The sequence below is a fragment of the Balearica regulorum genome, chromosome 1 (genome assembly GCF_011004875.1).
Source record: "Balearica regulorum gibbericeps isolate bBalReg1 chromosome 1, bBalReg1.pri, whole genome shotgun sequence".
Classification (NCBI taxonomy): Eukaryota; Metazoa; Chordata; class Aves; order Gruiformes; family Gruidae; genus Balearica; species Balearica regulorum.
Genome location: NC_046184.1, coordinates 78761333 through 78782431, shown reverse-complemented (window position 1 = coordinate 78782431; position 21099 = coordinate 78761333). Strand labels below are relative to the sequence as shown.

At 39.5% G+C, this 21099-nt stretch overlaps 1 protein-coding gene across 1 annotated transcript in view; it reads right to left on the bottom strand.

The window, feature by feature from the left end:
• Positions 1-18274: 18274 nt before the first annotated feature.
• Positions 18275-21099, bottom strand: part of ATXN10 (ataxin 10) — a 104600-nt gene continuing 101775 nt past the window's right edge. Inside the window, 1 exon segment of the mRNA XM_075760418.1 lies at positions 18275-18824. Coding sequence (XP_075616533.1) covers positions 18637-18824 — 188 coding nt within the window. The 3' untranslated portion in view covers positions 18275-18636.

Below are 21099 nucleotides of genomic sequence, written 5' to 3'. Positions count from 1 at the left end.
GCTGGATCCTGTCAATGGATGCCAGAAAACTTGTGATTAAAAAAGATTTTCGGGATGGAGTTTCCCGAGTAACCATGGAAAAACCACATATTGATCATTTGAGTTCAGTGTTCTCCCTTTCCCAAGGGAAAGAACATAAAAACATGCATTTGTTTACATCAGTTCGAAAGGAAGTGGTAGAAAGAATGACTGTAATACTGCCCTGTCCAACATTATTTCCTGGCTCTCTCAGCATCTGCTGATGTTTGAAGTGAATCTGCGTAAAGTGTACCTTTGCTAAGCTTCTCAAAATATAGGAAATCTTAACTATTTCTGAACAACAACATCACAATTAGGTGATAATGGATATGCAAACCAAATGCCACCTTGTCTCTCTCTCAGTCCACCAGCGGGAGCTAGCAAAGCCTATCCGAATTTGTATTTGAACCCCACCAGCACCAGTGGGAATATGTTATTCACAAATCTCAGAAAAACGGAATTAATTTCAATACTACCACTAATTTCTGGTCCTTGTCTCCAGTTTGACCAGTTCCCATAGAAAAGTGAGGAAGCTGTGAAATGGCAAGAGACAGCAGATAAGGAAAAGAGGATTATCAAAGAGACTTACCTTACAGTGCTAATTTGTCAATATTTGAGTTATGCCGTCCATTATCGTAGCATTTGCCATATTCTTCATACTATAGACATAGAAATGCTGAGAAAATATTCATGTCAAACTATTAAGTTATTCCAATGGTGATAATTTTTTAAAAATAGAATACATTACTTGTGCTTACTCATTAATTTAGTTGCATGACACAGAAAACAGGACTGCACTCTTCCTATCAAGCATACAGTGGAAACAAATAGGTCTTGTGCGGAGACTCATGCTGTTAATTTGATCAGTAATCCATGGAAGCCACTCTGTCATTGGCATATTATCCTCCTGTTTCACAACACATCTGACAATTTACTAACAATTTACTAACAATTTATTTCTCTGACAATTTGCTATTACTCCTGGGTGAGCCAGGCAGCCTCCAGTGTGTAGCAGGCTCCAAAACACCATTCTCTTAAACTGGCAGTACCTCATAGGCTCCAGTAATAATTAAAATGAGAAGGGACAAGATGCTGAACATTTTCTGTGAGGATTCTCCTGCTTAGCAACTCACAAAATTAGATTTGTAATCCTATTAACATTGTTACCTCAACAATAAGAAAGGATATTTTTTTATGATTTTTTTTTTTTTTTTAGGGAGTGATAGGAGATAGCAGGACAGCAGTGATTGAAATAGAAGATACCTGTTTGACCTTCAGTGCCTAATAGTTGCTAATGTCGTGGGTTGGAACAGTTTGATCTAGAATTTACCTTGAAAGAAAGAGAGAAAAAAGGTTAATAAATAAAAGGAGATATGCTACTGTGGTGGGGGAACTCTTGGGGTCCGGCATTTGGAGAATGATCAGTGGATTGGGCACTCAAGGAGAAGCAGCACTGCTCTTCCCTCCATACCAGCTTCCACACAATCCTCCCCCCCATCTCCAACACATCCTTCACAGCAACAAGTTGTCCTTGGCATGACCCATGTTTCCAGCTAGTAAAGTCCTCCTCTGTTCCCCCCATTCCCTCAGAAGGCATCAGTTTTCTATTTTAAAAATATCAAGTCACCCTATCTCAGCTGCATTATAAACAAAGACAAACAAAACAACCCAAAACAGTTTTTTGTGTGTGGAACAAGAACAAAACACTTCAAACCCAAAGAAGTTTCCAATAAGTCACTCATTGAAATTCAGGAAGAAAAAACCCCAAAGGGTAAAAATACCCCCACGTATCCAAGTTCTCTGAGGCCATTTCTTTCCCTCATCTGTGTTCCATCATCTTCTTCCTTATCCAAAAAAGTTGTGGTGTCCGTGGGAGTATGAAAAAACATTGGTGTGACCACCAAAAGGAACTCTCTGTCTGGCAGCATAAAGCCACGCGTTATCCCGTCTCCAGGAACTCAGCCTTGCTTCGACGGTCATAAATATTCTCTGATGACAAAGCATAGGGTGGTCATTCATCCAGACTGAATAATACTTTAAAACCTTGAAAAGCACACTGGGATCTGTGCTCTGTCCCCGACCAGAACACAAGATCCATGGGAAACGACCCCTGATTGGCCTTGCGCATAGGAGACCCAGCGCTGCCCGCCTCTGTCTTCAGCGTGATCCAGGCAATAAAGTGTTGGGCTTCTGCCTTTCAGAAGTCCCAGCCCACCTGGTGGCCATTGAATTTATCTGACAACACTATGAAGCTTTAAAACCTTCCCAATTCTCTCCCTTGTAGAAATACTTTGTTTTGTTTTTTGGTGTTTTTTTTTTTTTTCCTGCTAGTCTCACCCCATCTTGAATGTGTATAGGAAGCCAGTCTTCACATTATGTAGGCATTACTGGATGTAGTTTCACAGGGTAGCAAATTAAAATACCGTATCCGTGAGAGTGATCAGCCTCAACTACAACACTGAATGAGACACAGACACAGGAAGGCTGGAGAAAGCATCCAAGCACAGGGTCTCTCATTAATGATAGCTAGTGTATGCTATTAAAGGGTACCCAGAAAATTACATCACCTTTTTAGATACACTCTGCTCTTGGAAGCTTTCAAAGGTTTACAAAACATTTACATACATGTTTTTTAAAAGGGAAGGAAAAAAAGACTCATTACAATGTTAACTGTACACTAAACTGTGCAAACAGAGATCTCCTAGTTTTCAAGAAAGCATTACTTGACATTTTGTTGCATAAATATTCTGCTTGTGCAAGCAGATCCACAAATAATCAGTAACGTACGTCATAGTCTTGCAAAAGTTATTGATGAGAAAATTATCTTTATGACTAACTTCCATTTGGTCAGTTTAAAAAAAAAAAAATCTACATGTAAATCGCTCTCCTCTTTTGGCCTTCCCTTCCACTCCCCATCCCAGAAGTTAATAATAGATTTTCAATGAATAAATAATAACTTTACGCTTACCTGTATGACTTCTCCTCTTACAGTATCTTTTAAATTAAATTTAATCTTGCCATTCAAGGTAGAAACAGGTAATAAAACTGACCTGTTTATTAGTCAGTGTAGATTTAGAATTATATTCACATTTCTTCCTTTGAGAACATAACTGATTGTTGACACAATGGAGGCCAAGCATGCATTTATGGTGCATGATATCATTGTGTGGCTAATAGAGGGAGTTTACTTATTCCACAGATGACTGCCACAAGAGAATGTAATTGCTCAATAATGTGTCAATGTACCCATGGGAAGGATTTAAGTCATCTGAGACCTGTATTGGGAACTTGCCAGGGACCCCAGCACCACCTCTCATTTGCACGAAATGGAGGAATTGTGGCCATCTTCTGCAATAAGGATAAACAGAATGAGAGAGGGAGTCAGGAAGAGTCAAAAAGGCAGCCCAAATAAAAAAATTGGTCAGACTTTCAGTTGACATGAATAAATTGGAGGTTTAATGATTTAAAAAAAAAAAAATCAAGTTTTTAAGTTTCTGATTTAAGAGGAAGACTAAGAAAAAATATTAGATTAAACCAAGATTTTTTTAAAAAATATTTTTTAATTTTTAGTAGGTCCAGGATGTGGAGAGTATTGCCACCTAGCCATAAGCTCCTAGCAAATGTAAATGTCTCCTCAGAAAAAATGATTATGACATGCTACTTAAAAAAAAAAAAAAAGGAAAAAGAAAAAAGAAGTATTTCTCAAAACTGAACACAACTAGAAGGGAAAAACTGTTACTCAGATGCAGGAAATAAAAGCTTTAAGAGTAACAAACTTTCAAGGGGACAAGCCAACATAGGTGTGTATACTCCAGTACATGAGATGATCTGCATCATACAGAAATTATCTTACCAATTACTAAAGGCTCAAAAATAGATACAACACCTGACTGAAAACTATTTATGGACAATGAAATCTTTGTAACATTTGCACTATGGCTTTATTTTTTACAATCATGTATCAAATTAAAGTGGAACATCTGATTGAATACTATTGTGAGATAAATAACAGTCAAAGCAGATTTAAGAGCTCATGGAATACTGCAAATCAAGTAGCACAATGCAGGATTAACTTAAATCAGAATATTTTCCATACTTCTCAAGGATGCAAAGAGTCATAGGATGAGATTCAGCTTAACGGATGCCAACTTTTAAGTAAATAACTCCTTCAATTGATTTTTAGAAGGCTACCCAAATGCTTTAGTTCAGGTACGTGAATTGAAAAAACCCAACAATCTGGGTGAATGAAGGCCTTGGTTAAGAATTCATCTTTGGATGTGTTGAGAAGCTTTTCAAACCAATGGAAATTGTAATTCTCTCCCACAAGACCGAAAATAACGCAAAGAGACCCTGCAGTTAAAGCGAGAATGACCAGACAGCCCCCACTGGCTAGGGCAAAACTGGAATTTAAAGTCTCTCCCAGCATCCTGTTGGAGAATTTTTCCTGAATTTTCAAAATGGTTTACAGGATGTTTTCTGTCCACCTTTCCTCAAGATGCAGCTCAGAACCACCTGCCTACTCTTAGCACAAAAGGGTTCAACCCCAAACCCCACAATGAGTCAAATGATCCAATTCAGTAAGATGCACTGTGTCATGACATGATGATCAGCTCAAGGCCCATATGTAACCTACTCCATTTGAAAAAAATAAAAAATCCTATACTAGTTCTGCTAATTTCAGGTTAGTTTTTCAAACTCGTCCTTTTCCCTCGCCCTCCCTCTTTTTCTCCCTCCCACCCCGATCCAATCTTTCCCATTTTCAAATAAGGTTTAGAAATCTGCCCAATGGCAGGTGGGTGGAGGCGCTCCAGATACTATGTTTGTTGGTAGCCCAGCAGTTATTTGTGGTTGACTTTTTTGGTTGCCCACAGGAATTTCCAGGGTGGTGTAAACAGACAGATGTGGGTTCTTTTCTGCTATACAGATCACACCATAGAGAGATATCAAAGGGAAAAAACAAATCCATGAATAATGCACTAGTTGCAGCGTTTGAAGCTCAGAACTTTAAAGACTGGCCTCTGAATTTATTGGTTTAATTGTTGGGTATGGACATTTAAGCTACCAGACAGCTTTTGAAATCAAAACATCACTTAAAGGTTTCCCAAATATTTAAAAGTTCATACCAAGTGAAAGTGGGCTCAAGCACTGGCAAACTCAAAGCTGCTCCCGCCCTAACAGCGCTGCCTTAATCTTAAACACTAAAATTGCTCTTTTCTTCTTTTCCTCAGTACCATATTGGTTTGATTTTGCTTCAGTGAGGCATCTCAACAACTGTTCCATGGCTCTTTCCTGCTATAACATTGGCAAGCTAAAACAGAGGGCTTCAAGGGCATGGGTGACAAGGCAGACCTTTTGCTGGTGTAGATTAGTAAAGCTCTGCTGATCTCAGGCTAATTCATATTAGCCAGGAAATTCTGCTCCCTGTTCTCTTTTTCTTTTTTTTTTTGTTTTTACTGGTACCATTATGCAAAAATTACTTTTGCCGTGTGATTTTTGTGTGCCTTGCGCTCACACAAGGGACACATCATGGCATTTTTTTCCCCTTGAGAATAACATGCAGCACATACTTAAAATCATGTTAACTCAACAGTGCAACTTTGTAATCATTCTTATTCTAGAATTGCCAGCTAAAGCTTTTTTCATCATTTATTTTTTCAGGAGGATTTGTATATGTTTCTGTCAGTCTATTTTAGAGCATGGCAGGTTACAGAGGCGCTTTGATTCATGGCTGGACATAGATTATTTTAAGTAGAAGGAAAAAGGAGTCTTGGTTTTAACAGCATTGCACTGTCATCTTGCGGTTGCAACGCTCCGTTCCTAACCCTTATTTGGAAATGCCTTGAACAAGAATTCGATGTGAGCAGAAAGAAACGGCGATTGCCTCACTCCTGGGGCTTCAGTTTGTTTGGAGGCCTCCTTCCTGCCGCTCTTGTGACAACAAGACAGACAGACCTTGCCAACTGTTTCCTCTTCAGTTCTTTCTATCTCCTTCCTTCCTGAGAGGCGAGCATGATCTTCTCCATAAACCCATCATTATTTAGAAGACTTCATCTTCTCCAGGCTTGGGGCACTTCTTCTACTATGAACACTTACTCAAAGACCCATTTTCAAGGCAGTGTTGTGTACAGTTGTCCTTCCTGCCTGAGCTTTAAAGAGGAATGCTTGACCACTGTCAGCTCCCAGTTAGTTATATATCTGTTTCACAACTGAGGCAAATCACTTCAAACAACTTCTTGGCTTAATTAACTTTTTCCAACTTGTAAACAGCAATCATTTTTTGCCTCTTTTTCTGGACTGCTCAAGGCACCAACCAGCGCAGGATTCTCCTTGTAGACCCTTCCAATCAGCTCAAGAGAGTTACTTTCCCCAGCTTGTCCAAAACGTAAGAGAAAGCCCTGAGCTCAGCTTCCCTTCGTCTCCAGTTGTGCTGTTCCCAGCCCGAGCCCTGCTCTCCCAACAGCCTCCTTATATCCTCCTGCTGGCTAAAAAACCTCCCCACTGTAGTCCAGAAAGATACACAACACAGATCCAGTCCCAGTGAAGTCTGACCTAATCATCTATCAGTGCATGGATAGAAAGCACGAAATGGTAGTCAGCCTAACTAGTTACTTGGAAGCGTATAGCATGATAATAGCCCTAACCTAAACCAGATTCCAGAAGCTGCCACCCTGTCCTCCCCTCCTCAAAAGGCAGCACGTAAATCCCTTTTATATAGATTCTATAGACCCTTTCACCTGGAATCAAAAGCTTAAAAATGTACGTTACTTGTTTCTATTTGTGATCTTCACTTTAGCCATTTCTTTCAAGTTAGGGAAGAAAATCTAATAAGGTCAGTATTGTTATCTTCAGTTTTGGCTTTCGTATTTGGGCTGCCAGTACCTTGAGGGAATGGGGTTTTTTTGTATTTATTTTAAACACGTAAAAGTGGTTTTATAACAGAACCACTGTTAACATTAAAACTCATGAAAAAAAGAAAAAGGGTTCTGACAGGGCTTCATTTAGTACTTGGGAAGAAAAACACTATATTTTGATTAGAATTGTGTTACTATTGTTCCCCTGCATGGAATTTAGAGTATGGATACTGAAAGAATTGCCTACAGTCTAAAATGCTGTAAAGTGTGTTTACTTCAACTTTTTTTTAAATGTGGAAATTTTCATGATCTTGCAAATGGATTACCACAGACAGACTTATGCATCAACCCAAAATCTTACTACCAGCAGAGGGATCCTCTGTGGGCCTTGGAATCCATTAATGCGCCATTCAGAGCACAAATGAAGGTTGTACTCTAAAACTCCCAAAATACAAGATATTTATTGCAAGATTCTTTTTTTTCAGCTATCAGATATTTTAAAAGGTCAGAATTATCTATTTTACCCTCACAATTTCAGAATTGCTACATTTAGGTTTAGCTTCAGAAAAGAACAAAACTTCTGGCAGAGATAAAAACACTTCAGAAAGGACTGAAAAGGATGGGGGTAGTATGGAAACTTGTGGTACTGACAGCTACCATCGGTGCGATTGCCATTATGCAACAAATGGACTGAAACGTGAAGAATCTTATTTGTGGTAGATTGAGCAGAGATGTTAGGGGACTAATCTGACTGATAAAGGGTGCGTGGGAAAGTCCAACCGTCAGGTATGGAGATGCCCCTGAACCCAGGAATCAATAAACTGCAGAGGGCAAAGCAAAGCCAAACCAGAAGGGGGACACGGCTCACGGCTTGATATTATGGGAGTAGGAGAAGGTGCAGCCTCCCCAGGAGAAAAGAGACATGCACACACAATCCGGACAGTGACAAAACTAAGCTGCTGCTGCAAGACTCCAGGAGCAGGGTGCCTTGGCTCTGTTTCGGAGAGACCACCTCTAACAGCAGAAGACAGCTCGATGGCTAATTCAGTCCTTCGCCTCACTTACCAATACTGCCAACAAGGCTGCTAATTAGTACTAACTGTGACGGTGGTTTCTGTGATGTGGACGGCTGTTTGTGAAAAGCTGGACTGAGACCACCAACTCACTTCAGACAGGCCACTAAACAGCCATCTGAGGGTAACCACGAGGTCGCTAGCAACTTGGGTTAGATTCAAACTAGTGACTTCGAGGTGAAAAGGCTCCATATTCAATTACCAGTCCCCTGAGTCATCCCATCCACCCTCTATAGTTATTTCAAAGTGCTCTGGTAAGCAATATCTGAGGACATTACATGTGTTCAAAATGCTAAAAATACACATTAAGAGGGCAGGGAAAAGATCAGATCACCCAAAAGTAAATTTTCCTTTCTGTTTAAAAAGAAAATAAAGAAAAAAAAAATTCATGATAAAAAAAGGAGAAAAAAAATAATTCTAACACTTTAAGCTTTTTTAAAAAAAAAATAAAAAATCAAAGGCCTCCCCTCCCTGGTTTTGCCATTCCAAATCATTTCTTGCAAATATCATTAGAAAACTAAAGAAAGAGAGACTGTTCTCAGAAAAAAATAATTATATTCCTTTCACATCTGTATTTTCTAAATAGTCAAATCAACAGCAGAAAGAAGGGGAAAGTACTTGAGGGTGGGGGGTGTGACAAGGGTAGCAGGAACAAAACAAAATGCTAAAAGATGGATTAAAAAAAAGCCCTGTGCTGAAAATGACAACTCCCAGGGATTCGACCCAGGGCTTCTCAAACTTGCAGATTTGTTTTAAGAGCGACGCTGCCCTCTGGTACCCCAGGATATGGTATTTTCAATGCAACTCCAGAGGTCCACCAATCGGTTTTTGTCACCTATCCTGGGATCTGACAACTCTCCCCAGGGTCTCAGTTAAACAACCCTCCAGTTTTTAAACAAAGTGGATTTTAATTGAGAAGCACCTGTGGTGAGAGTCTAGTGGCATTATTAAAAAGCAAATTTATCACAGTGAATCATAGAGGCAGGGGGTGAGGGAGTGAGCGGGGAGGGGGGGTCCACGCATACGTCATACCTGCAGCACAGTACCATTCCTTTCATAGAAGTCCCTTGAAGAAATGTGTAGGATTTGACTGCACCCCATGAAGAGTGTTTTTCCCAACAAGCTGTTCCCAGGGTGTTGAAAAGCTATCATTCATAAAAAATTATTGAGGGGGAAGGAGGTAGCAAAGGGGAGTTCAGAAGGCCAGGGACGCCAGTGGAAACCACAGAATAAGACCCTCTGTAAAGCACGCACCTGTTTATGGCCACCATAATAGCTTAACTAGAAAGCTGAAAAGTTCCAAATTGAGGGGGGCTGTGGGGGGGTGGGAGAAGGGGGGAAAGAGGGAAAACATAATGAAAGCTTGTTCTAATATCAAAATAAACTTTAACCCATGGAGTGCAGGCTCACAATGGATGACCGCAATTTAGAATAAAGCACCAACAATGCAAAATCCACTGAACTGAGGAGGACACTCTTCAGACACATCTCGGTATCATTAAATAGACATGGGTTTGGGCCAAAGATTGGAAGATGCACCACTTTATAAAATGTGGTTAAAAAAACCTTGCTTATTAAATAATATTTAATGTTGTCCCAGAGAGCAGTTGACAGTAGAGAGTAGGTGCCAAGGTCTGCCTAAATGCAGTAATGAATAACTCCTGTAAATAAGAGTTTACAAGGCAAGGAAAAGAGAGTGAAGCCACCCTGCAAAGACTTGGACGATACACAAATGCTTAGAATGACAAAGAATATGCTGCAATTTTAATGACACTATTATTAAAATCCCTTGGTGATTTGTAACAGTATTATGCATGCACTTTGCCCTCAGTGAGAGGTAAAAAATATGTACTCAAGCCTGTTGGTCCAGCTAAGAAGACATGACATTAAGGATGAGATTCCTCAAAGGTATTAGTCAGTACGGATGCTTCTTTTCCCCAGGAAGGAGCTAGGCATTTTCATCCATTACTCCCTTATGAAGTCATTTTGTTAACATTTTTGCCAAGACTTCTCAAAACATTTTTAGAAAACAAATCTCAAGTTGAATTGAGGGAAACGCCAGGCAGAGAGAATACACATACCTCACAGATAAGCTTTTATTTTAAGTATTCTGAGCCAGGCTGGAAGGTAGCCTTTCATGCAGAGTGCTCAGTCTTGTCGATAAACTAACACTTCTGGCAGAACCTATCGCAATGGGCCTATAAAAAGCAAAATGGGAGGGCTGCCCCAGGAGTTTGAGACAAGACAGTTGTATGTTTCTTTTCATTAATAGCGTTGGCCCAACATTTTCCTATTTATTAGTGCACTCACAATACTTTTTTTTTCCCCCTTGTTCATAAATCAGCCTACTGAACCTCACTTTTAATCAGAAGTAGCAACAGTTTATGACGTGCAGAAAAAACAAAATGCATGGTGCAGAATAAAGAGGGTAAGGAACTGAACAGAAATATCACCCACTCTACAACCTATATCTGGGAAAACATGAATTTTTAATCGGTTTATCAACAATTTATGTTTTTTTTTTCTTTCAAAATCACCCCCAAAGTAATAAGCTACTTTTGCCCTGCCAGAGGGCTTTTATCTGCAAGGCTTGCGTCAACTTTCATTTATTTATTTTTTAAACACAGACAGCTCAGACTGTTTAGATCTGTATTTCTAAGTCTAATCTTTTTTAGTCAGCCTGTCTTACATATTCTTCTAGCAAGCTCTTCCCCTCCTCCACTTTAATTCTTACATATAATATTAACAGCTCAAAAAGTTCTGTAGTGAATGTAGGCAACTTCATCCACATTTAAAGAACAGGTGAACTGAAGCAGCAAACATTCTCACACCCCTCCCTCAAAACCCCCAACCCACAAATGAAGAAAAAAAAGACATTGCAGAGCCCAGCACAAGACACTGGTCTTGCAACATGAGACCGCAATTTCAGGCACTCCAGACAGAACAGGATAGGTTCTTATTGCTCTTTCCACTGTTCTTCCTAGGCATTGCTCTACCCAAATTCAGTATCACTTCTTGGCATTTTCAATAACAAAACATTTTCAGAAATTACTGGGAAGGGATCATCACTTACTGTTTAGCTAGTCAAGCTGTGAATTATGTAAGTAATTACCCACAAGAAAGTCCTTTGCAATGAATGCTTACTTCCCTAATTTTTCCCCAATTTGCACATAAGCAATTTATCTTACAAAAGCCCACAGATGCTAGTTTCATGATCTGTTCTGTGAGAAACATGTCAAACACCACATTACATGCTAATGGCTCAGTGTTAAACTGATTTATCATTGAAGTTGTTTAAATATATTTAAAACAAGCAACATACAAAGGATTTATCATAAAAATCCAATAAAATGCTTTTATAAGCATTCATTAAATAGCTCACAAAGAAAAGATTTTGAGAGGTATGTAATAATAGAAGGATTCAGCTTTATAATAACTTTCAGTAAATACAGTTTCAAAACCCAAATTGTCCAAGCTAACAGCTGAAAATCCCCTCTATTAGGTGACAGGACTTGCAGAGTTAGGACTTGATATTTAAAATAAACTACGTAATCCTATTTTTTTCCTTATTATTGTGCTGTGAACACAGCAAACATGTATTTCTGAAAAACAGGTCAACAGTAGAATAGCTATCACCACCACCATTTGCTATGTTTATGTTTTAGAGTTAACACGACTGCTGAGAGGCCTGTTCAGTTGACACATTTCAGGTATATTTTTGGGATTTTTTTTTTTTCCTTAGGCAACATAGCCTTTGGGCCTACTTTGATCACATTTTCAAAACCCCATGAGAAGAAAACCTCTTAAGAACAACCTCACCAAAAAACCAAGTTAGAGATTGGACTGTTCATCTTATAACAAATATTGACTATGAACATATGTCAAAAAGTGTTAAGATATTCAGAACTCTTGAATTATTACAAAACACCCTACCAAAACTAAAGGCATTGCATAACAACTCCACAAGTGGACAGACAGGTTGAAATACTTCTTGAATGACAAAGCAAAAATTCAAACAGATATCCCTTTTGTACGATTGTGTCTCTAAACTTATGTTTTCTTGTACTCAAAAGCAACAGGAAACTTTTAAGTTTAGCATAAATATAGTATGGAAATCATCTGCAGTTTGAACAAGACCAAATGAAAATTACCGTGCGTCTTACTAACGGAGCTTCAGTGATGCCTCTGTATCACTATTGGTGAGGCATTAGCTGTGAACTGAGGTGAGATGCCATGCAGCAAAAAGAGGACAAGGTTAATTTTAAATGCTCTGGACTTCCATCTGTTTTTATCTCCTGTTGCTTTTTCCTTTCCTATGAAAATACATGAACAATTAGATTTCTCTGATTTCTTTATATATTTTGTTTTCAATTTAAATATTTTAACTACTCAAGTAGGTTTTGGATTATATGCTACTTTTAGAGAAAACATTGAGCCAGAGAGCAGAGCATCCTTGATTCTCATAAGGCAAAAGAAGTACATTGCCAATCCTGACCAAAATAAATTTGGGGCTGGCATTGGCTCTATCAGACACAAGGGAAGCTTCTAGCAGCTTCTCACAGAAGCCACTCCTGTAGCCGCCCCCCCACCAAAACCTTGCCAAGCAAACCCAACACATTCCACCCCTCGCCTCTGTGAATCACATATTTAAGAATTATCAATAAAATATACATTCAACACAAAAACTTCACGAATACTGATCACATCAACAAGGAAAAAAAAAAAAAGAATTCCCCACACCAAAATCAAAACAACACTATCGCAACACCAAACAAGACTGGACAATCTACACACAAAATCTACCTCTAATCCCTTTCACTCTCAAGCTACGTTCAGTCAATGTTTTGCCCGTTACCTCTTCCAATCACTACCCTTATCTCGATTTTCTCGTGCTCCATGTTGGGCGCCAAAAAAGACTGTGGTGGGTTGACCCTGGCTGAGGGCCAGATGCCCACCAGAGCCGCTCTATCACTCCCCTCCTTCGCTAGACAGGGGAGAAAAGGTGCAACGAAAAGCTTATGGGTCGAGATAAGAATAGGGAGAGATCACTCACTAATTATCATCACGAGCAAAACAGACTGAACTTAGAGAGAGAATTCATCTAATTTGTTACTAGGCAAAACAGAACAGAGGAATGAGAAATAAAATCAAATCATAAAACACCTCCCTCCACCCCTCCCATCTTCCCGGGCTCAGCTTCACTCCTGGCTTCAACCTCCGCCCCCCTCAGCAGCACAGGGGGACGGGGAATGGGGGTTATGGTCAGTTCATCACACGTTGTTTCTGCCGCTTCTTCATCCTCAGGGGGAGGACTCCTCTCATTGTTCCCCTGCTCCAGCGTGGGGTCCCTCTCACGGGAGACAGTCCTTCACAAACTGCTCTAGCGTGCTCTCTTCCATGGGGTGCAGACCTTCAGGAGCAAACTGCTCCAGCGTGGGTCCCCCACGGGGTCACAAGTCCTGCCAGCAAACCTGCTCTGGCGTGGGCTCCTCTCTCCACGGATCCACAGGTCCTGCCAGGAGCTTGCTCCAGTGTGGGCTTCCCACGGGGTCACAGCCTCCTTTGGGTGTCTCCACCTGCTCCGGCGTGGGGTCCTCCACAGGCTGCAGGTGGAATCTCTACACCCCCTCATCCTTCCTCCATGGGCTGCAGGGGGACAGCCTGCTTCACCACGAGCTGCAGGGGGATCTCTGCTCCGGCGCCTGGAGCACCTCCTCCCCCTCCTTCTGCACTGACCTGGGTGTCTGCAGATGTTCTTACATCTTCTCACTCCTCTCTCCCGCTGCAAAAGCTCTCTCTAACTGTTTTTTCCTTCTTAAATATGTTATCACAGAGGCGCTGATTGGCTTGGCCTTGGCCAGTGGCAGGTCCGTCTTGTAGCCGGCTGGCATTGGCTCTATCAGACACAGGGGAAGCTTCTAGCAGCTTCTCACAGAAGCCACCCCAGTAGCACACCCCCCCCCCCCCAAACCCTTGCCACGCAAACCCAACACAGGGGTGAAACTACATATTGCTTTGATCTTATTGTGGAGAGAGAAGGCTCTTCGTAAAGGATACCCTTTGGATAGCAAACAGCTGCAACTGTCAGATTCTGGAAGGAATGATGCAAAATAATCATACTCCCTCGTTTGTTTTACAAATGGACTAATAACGCATTCCCCATCTTTTAGAAGTTCTCTCTTGGACCTGAACTACTCCCTCTCTCACCCTCTGAGATCCATTTTTATTGGTTGTTTCTTTCTCCAGTCTCAGCAGTTCCTTACTCCCTGTTAGATGGATGCCAGCAGGCAGCTGTCAGAAATGCAGAGAATCTCTCAGTTCTTGATTTCTTTCACCAGCACCACACTAGTCAGGATCAATAGCTGTTGAAAATGCCCTGTACAGATCCTGGATTCATGACTGGAACAAACACAATGTTAAAGCAAATTCAGCAAATTTAGTAGCTCAGCTCTCACAAATTTCTACTTACAACGTATAAACCAAGGACTTCCAGAGCTTACAATGTGGCCACATTTGAACCGGATTATGACAGAAGGAAACTGCATAACTCTCATTTATATTGGGAATAGTTAGTCTTTAAAAAAATTATTTTAGGGATACTATTAACATATACAAAAACTAATGTCAGTTTCTCATCCTCAAAAATTACTGGATCTTATCAGAAATGACTGAAAGCTCCCATAAAGAAACCAATTAAGCCTAAAGCAGCGTGGAAAATTTCCACTTGAATGGTTATGATTTGGCCGAGCTACAAGCAACTGGAACCGGATCTTAACATGGAAAGCATCATTTAACCCTAACCAGAGACACTGCTAACAGGTCTGCCCATCAACAACAAAGACCTAAATATGTTCCACATGTAACACAGTAATAAACATGTCTTTGGGTATATTTTAAAAACAGCACGCACACTGTTACCCAGCTGTGCCCTCAACATACTGCAGAGAAACTCTAAAGGAAAAGAGGAAACCAGTGGCGATTAAACTATGGAATTGCTTTCCACCTGAAGGACACGGGAGGTTTGCAGAGCTCTCTGTCCCGCAGAGCGAGGGGCAGTTTTATCAGAACCTTGGACAGCACCGGAGGGACTCCGGCACGGCGGAGCTCAGCCGCGCCGGCTCCGGCCACTCGCACCCCAGGGCTGGGCTGGGCTGGGCTGGGCTGGGCTGCCGGCCTCCAGCACACCTTCCCTCCCTATGCCCCGGCTGCCACTGCCACCTTCAAATACCCAAGGGGTGTATAGTGCATAAGGAAGCCTTGGGGATTTGAAGAAGGAAGTAAAAAGGCAAGGGAGAATGCGTTCTTTTGCATTATTTCATAATTTCCCCTCCCAAGTAAACACGAAAAAGTCTACTTAGAGTACTCTAAGATGACAGCAAATACTAAGTCAACATAAAACAACGATAGAGATCAGGCTAGGTACAAAAATTTAAGGTAATTTTTGGGTCCAGCCTCACATTTTTAGTACTTTTTCATTTGCAAATAAAGGCAATTTTTTTTTTGAGTCTCGCTATGCAACCACTCACACCAACCTCAAAATATGCAATCAACTACTATATAAAGATTGTGACAGTGGCACTAACTGCCTGGGACTTTATTTTTTATTGGTTGCATTTAAAAACGTATTTTATAAATGCTTTAGGGAAAAACAAACCTAAATTATTAGAAGCAGTAACAATTCAGAGCTTTGCAAACATTTAAGCTTAGTTCTCACAATTTGTAAAAAAACTCTTTAAAAATCTATCCACTTATGATGGAAAACCAACTCCCTATTCCCTTTTAATAAAAAATAGACCAAAAAAAAAAAAAAAATCTGATCGCTATTGTTTGAAAGCACTCGAAAGCAATAAGATGGTCACAAGACTTGATCTGACTGTTCTGCCCCTTTACAAACTCAATAAAGCTTGCTTTTTATGACTGATTGCTGTGCTGTATTAATCCCCTAGCATATAAAACAAGCCTATTGGAGACTGGGACTCCACCGGGGGAGGACAGGGAAGCTGTTGTGTTCCAAGAATTAATCCATCTAGGAAAATCAAAAGCCAGCCACTCACAATACAGTAATCAGCATGTTCTCCACTGTGAAAGCCCTACATTTCCCATTTAGAAAACACAACTATTACTCCATTATGTACTGAAACACACAAAACCCTTTTATTTATTTGTGTTTGTTATTATTTGGCTTATATTTATGCGTTTGTGTGTATTCCATTGGTGGGTATACAACCATCAAGTTAAAAAAAACCAAAAACCAACCCTGTCTATTCCCAACTGCTTAAAAGGAAAAAGGGACTCCCACTGCTTTTTCCACAACCAAAGTTCTTTTTGGATTTGCTTTGTGAACAGGATTTTAACTCTTTATTATCCTAAATAAAAGGAAATTCTTTGCATTTTTTCCTTACACAGAAAGTTAATTTTCTGTTCAGGATAATGCTATTTTTTTTCTCACTTTGTTAAATTATCTGACATGAGTTTCCTAGGTAGCATTGACAAAATAAAAATGTTTGAAGTTTTATAATTACTCAATTGAAAACAACTTCACTTTATTTCTAGGTGCTATTATATTTGATGCTCCTTTGTTAGCAACGGTTTAATTCTGTCCTTTTAAAGTTGAAATATGTAGCCTTCTGAATAAACACTTTTTTTTTTTTTTTTTTTTTGCCATATAGGTACTAGAAGTATGAATTTTCTGTTGTGTTATGGAGATAAAGATTAAAAAACCCAAAAAAACCCAGTTGTAAATCTTATGTGACACAGATATTAAACTGCTCAATGAATTCTGGCCTAAACACAAGAATTAAGGCTTATGGAAATCATTGAGAAACTACAATCTGGTAGACCATGTGCTCAAGAAGAACCAAAAACATGTATCGTTTTCTATTCAGCTAGCAAAAGGCACCTACCCATTTAAGCAATTACTTTATAAACCAGCACTTAAACACAACAGTTTTTATTATCCACTGAAATGTTCCTGTCAAACTATTTTAAAAAAGCAAATAAAGCACTTTGCTTATATTAATATTTATTTTTTTGCTAAAACAAAGAACACTTTTCTCCCCCATTTGTTTTTAAAGGAAGAAGTCACTAAAAGCAGTAAAAGTTATATAGCTTTTGTTCCTATTGTCCCTTTATATACATCCTTTACTTAATAAATGGCTTGATACAGCAATTTTATATTATTGCCTTTAAAACCAACAGGTGACTAAAATGCCAATGAGGTCAATTGCATAGTCCCACCTGGTGAGCATGGTAGACACTGAAATGTTATGGTTAACTTGACAAGATCTTAGTAGTCCAGCTATAGTCACCATCAGTTTTAAGTATTACTATATATTTCTCATAGTTCAAAGTACCATGTGCTTTTTTCCATTTTTAAATTAAAAAAAACCCAAACCCACAACTAATTGGAGGAGCAAAAGCTGATGCACATGGCTGTTACATGCACATGTACTTTTAGGACATACACTTGTCTTTCCATTTAAGAATGGGATTAAATGATGACAACAACATGAACAATTTAACTTTTCTGGTGCTTTCCTGGTAATCACAACAAAACAACCAAATGGCAGCAATGATACACAAGTGCTAGTAATATTAAGCTGCAATTCTTGTTTTGCTTATGCACGGAGGATTACATTTCTTGGCTACCAGGGCAAAGCTATGGCACATACAGAGTTAACCGTGCCCCCCCGCCTTTCTTCACCCCCCTTTTCCCCCCATCTCATTCATGCCACATTCCACAGTGGCAGGGTCCAACAACAATATAGGAGGGTACCCAAAATGAAGAGGCAGGGCCTTCCATTCTTCTGCCTCTCTTGAATTAATTAACTGGAAATGAGTTTTGTCAATGTTTTGGAAAGGCAGAGGGGTGAAAAGAAACTGCTAGAATTAATCACAGTGAGAAACTACCTCTTCAGCAGTCTGCCAGAGTTCAGAAAACCCATGAGAAGTGCAAAATAAAAGGAAAGTGGGCTGACTTACCATCCAAAGGAACAAATAAAATTCAAACAAACACCCAAGTCTCCAAAACAGAGACATGCCCCAGTGCAAAGGAATGTAGCATCTGTTGCCACAACAGCTTCAGCTTTGTTTTTAATATACTTGTCATGAGGACTGAAAGGTAACAAGGTAGAAAAGACAATTTACTAATAATTTAAATACACAGAAGGCATGTTGTGTTTAGTTCACTAAATAGTTATGTATATCCAATATTCCACCGATCGTTATAGAAGTATAGATATTTAAGCACCATGATCGAAAATGAGTAACTTTCATCGTTTAGCCCTGACTCAGCACAGAGCTTTTAAATGAAGGTGGCAGACTGCAAAGCAGTTATTTCTTTGGGGAGTTTTTAATGATAGTTACTTCAGGTTCAGCACTGGAAATTCTAACAACTCAATACTGCACACATGACATCTTTATATTTACAAACCAAGAAAGTAATGACATTTTGAATACCTGAAAAGAAGGATCTTTTCCCATAGGTTAATTTACCTAGGTATTTAGAAAATGTGTAGGTGTCCTTTTGTTTACAACAGTGAGGCAGAAGTATCATTTGTCAGTTTTTCTGATTATGAACGTAAGACTTCCAGTAAAAGGAACTAAACCTGAAGAAATCTTGATTGGCTGAACAGGGAAAAATATTTTAAAAGAGAAATTCTCTTTTAATGATTTGACTGTTCTTAATTTTTTATTCACAAGGGCTTTTTCTTGACAGATCTCAGAACTAACTTGTCATCTCGTTTCTCTATCTCTAAACCCATCCTCTCAAGGGCAGAATTGTCTGCCAGCCCCTTCTCCTCCATCTGCGCAATAAGCTCTTGGTTTCTCTCATTCTGTTCAGTGAGATTTCGGATAGCATATACTGCCCACTGGTTCACAACTGTTGTCCAAAGTTAAGGATCATTTATTTAAAGATGAAACAAAGCTTATTTTAATTTATTACTGCGTTCCCCTCCCCCGCCCAATCCCTCAAACCCAGAAAACCAGTAGAAATCAAGGGTTTGAAGACAACAGACATTTACAGGCAATGATTCTGAACCTGCAAATACTTGCATATGAGGTAATTTAAGTTTAAATGAGGTATGGCCATTAACTTTAGGCAAGTTTACTACGTTTTATCTTGAATAAAAAACCCAACAAACCAAACACAAATGAACTGCAAGAATTAAAAAGACAGATTGTTTTCAACCAAAATTACAGTTAATCGAAATGTTCCAATGATCTTCCTAGATTAAAAAAGTCAATCATTGTGTTTATGATCCGAACACTTCCAAGGACTGGCAAACAAAATGAGCTGTAAATCAGGTACAAGAAAGACGACAACTATTATTTTCACTGTAAAAGCTGAAGAAATGTAGAAAAAGAGAAACGCATCTTATCCAGGTTAGCAACTGAAAATAGCACAAATAATGTGGCAGACACTTAAAAATATTTCACTTCTAACATTATCTAAACTCAGTTCTTTGTGCCTGGGTGCTTTTACAAACTTGCCAACAGAACAGACACTAAGATCACCAGCAGGTAGCTCCTGCTCATGTTTAAATGGGCACAAGCTGCAACTCATTCACCTTCTAAGGTGGTCCCTTAAGGCACATGTCAGAGCCGTAGACAAAAGATTTAAATTCCCAGGATTATCAGTCAGGCATCTTCCAACTGAACTACAGTGTTCATTTTATGAAGTGTCAGAGATGTTAGTCCCAATTCTGCAGCCGAAAAGCGATGTTGTGATATAATCTTTCCCAAGTTACCCATATGGGAGGCACGCCATTCTGAATCACACAAAAGTGGTTTGCCTGCAGGGCACCAATTATTTACTACATGTAGCTTCACATCCAGTAGAAGAATATGCATAATTTACTCATCTCCTTGACGTCTTTTGGGTTGGACAGTGTCTAAGCACAGAGATAAGATAGTGTTCTTATGGGCATTTGCCAGGGGGTGACTGAAGGGGAAAACTCTTCAGTTGTAGAAGAAGGGAACTTCAGCCAAAAGAAAAAAATACAGGACCTGGACTTTCTTACACAATCTATCATGACAGTATTTGGAAAATCCAGTACCACTGTATGCACATTCTTGCAGTAACAGTGTTGCCATTGTCTCTGTGCACCTCACCCTGACTGTTGCCCCTACCTTGCTGTCACCTCAAACTACCCTTTAGCCTTATACCCTTTCAGCAGGGGCAGCCTCTCATGGATGTACTAGGCAATGTGGATGAACAACAGAATGTAGCAGGAGCAGCTTTCTTAATATAAGACACGGTCCAGCCTTCACAGGCTTACATTTGAAGAGAGAGGAAGTGATAAACCGAGAATACAGGAGACAAAAAAAAAAAAAGTTTATGACTATATCTAACCACAGTGCTACTTCGATGCCAAAAAAGAATAGAGAAACTGAAATAAAAAGCACATGAGGAATTGTCAACAGAGAGAGAAGGGTTTAAATGAAGAATAGCTTGGACAAACATCACAAGAAACATACATGCTAGGGAACAATCCTGCACTGCCATGCATCAGTGAAACAGGCCCCTGCCTTTTAACAGCAGTTTATATTTATTTTCATGTTCAATCACATCAAAGCCTTAATAGGTGAAAATGACTGAGAATATCAATGTATTCTCTTCTGTCAGTGTATCACTACTATAGTTAAGTGAAAAGACAAGTGCCAAACTACATGTAATTTACATAAACTGAATATTTCCACTGAAGATTACATTTCAGTATATAAAAAAACAATAAAGTACCAAAGAAATCAAATCATGTATAAGCAGAATCTCACTCATCAGCTCCAATGGTGAGAATAAATTTCAGAATAGTAAAGTATGCAAGCTGATAAATGCACATGAACAAATAGACGAACAAAGGCTGATACCTAGCAGGTCTTTCCGAGGTCTGATTTAAAGCATTTCCTGAGTGCCAAAAAGTAACATGAAGTTCTCCAAGTGGACTGTGAGAAACTTACTACCACCCTCCCTGGCTCTGCTCCTGGGAAGAGGAGAAGACTTCTCTTGTTGTGTTCCTAAAATACAACTCTGCACAAAATACAGCACTTGCATAAAAGAATACCTCCTTAAAAAAAAAAAAAAGTTATTTTCAAAGAGTGACAGTTCTCAATCATGCAAAGTGCCACACAGAGAAAAAGTACTCTCAAAAATATTT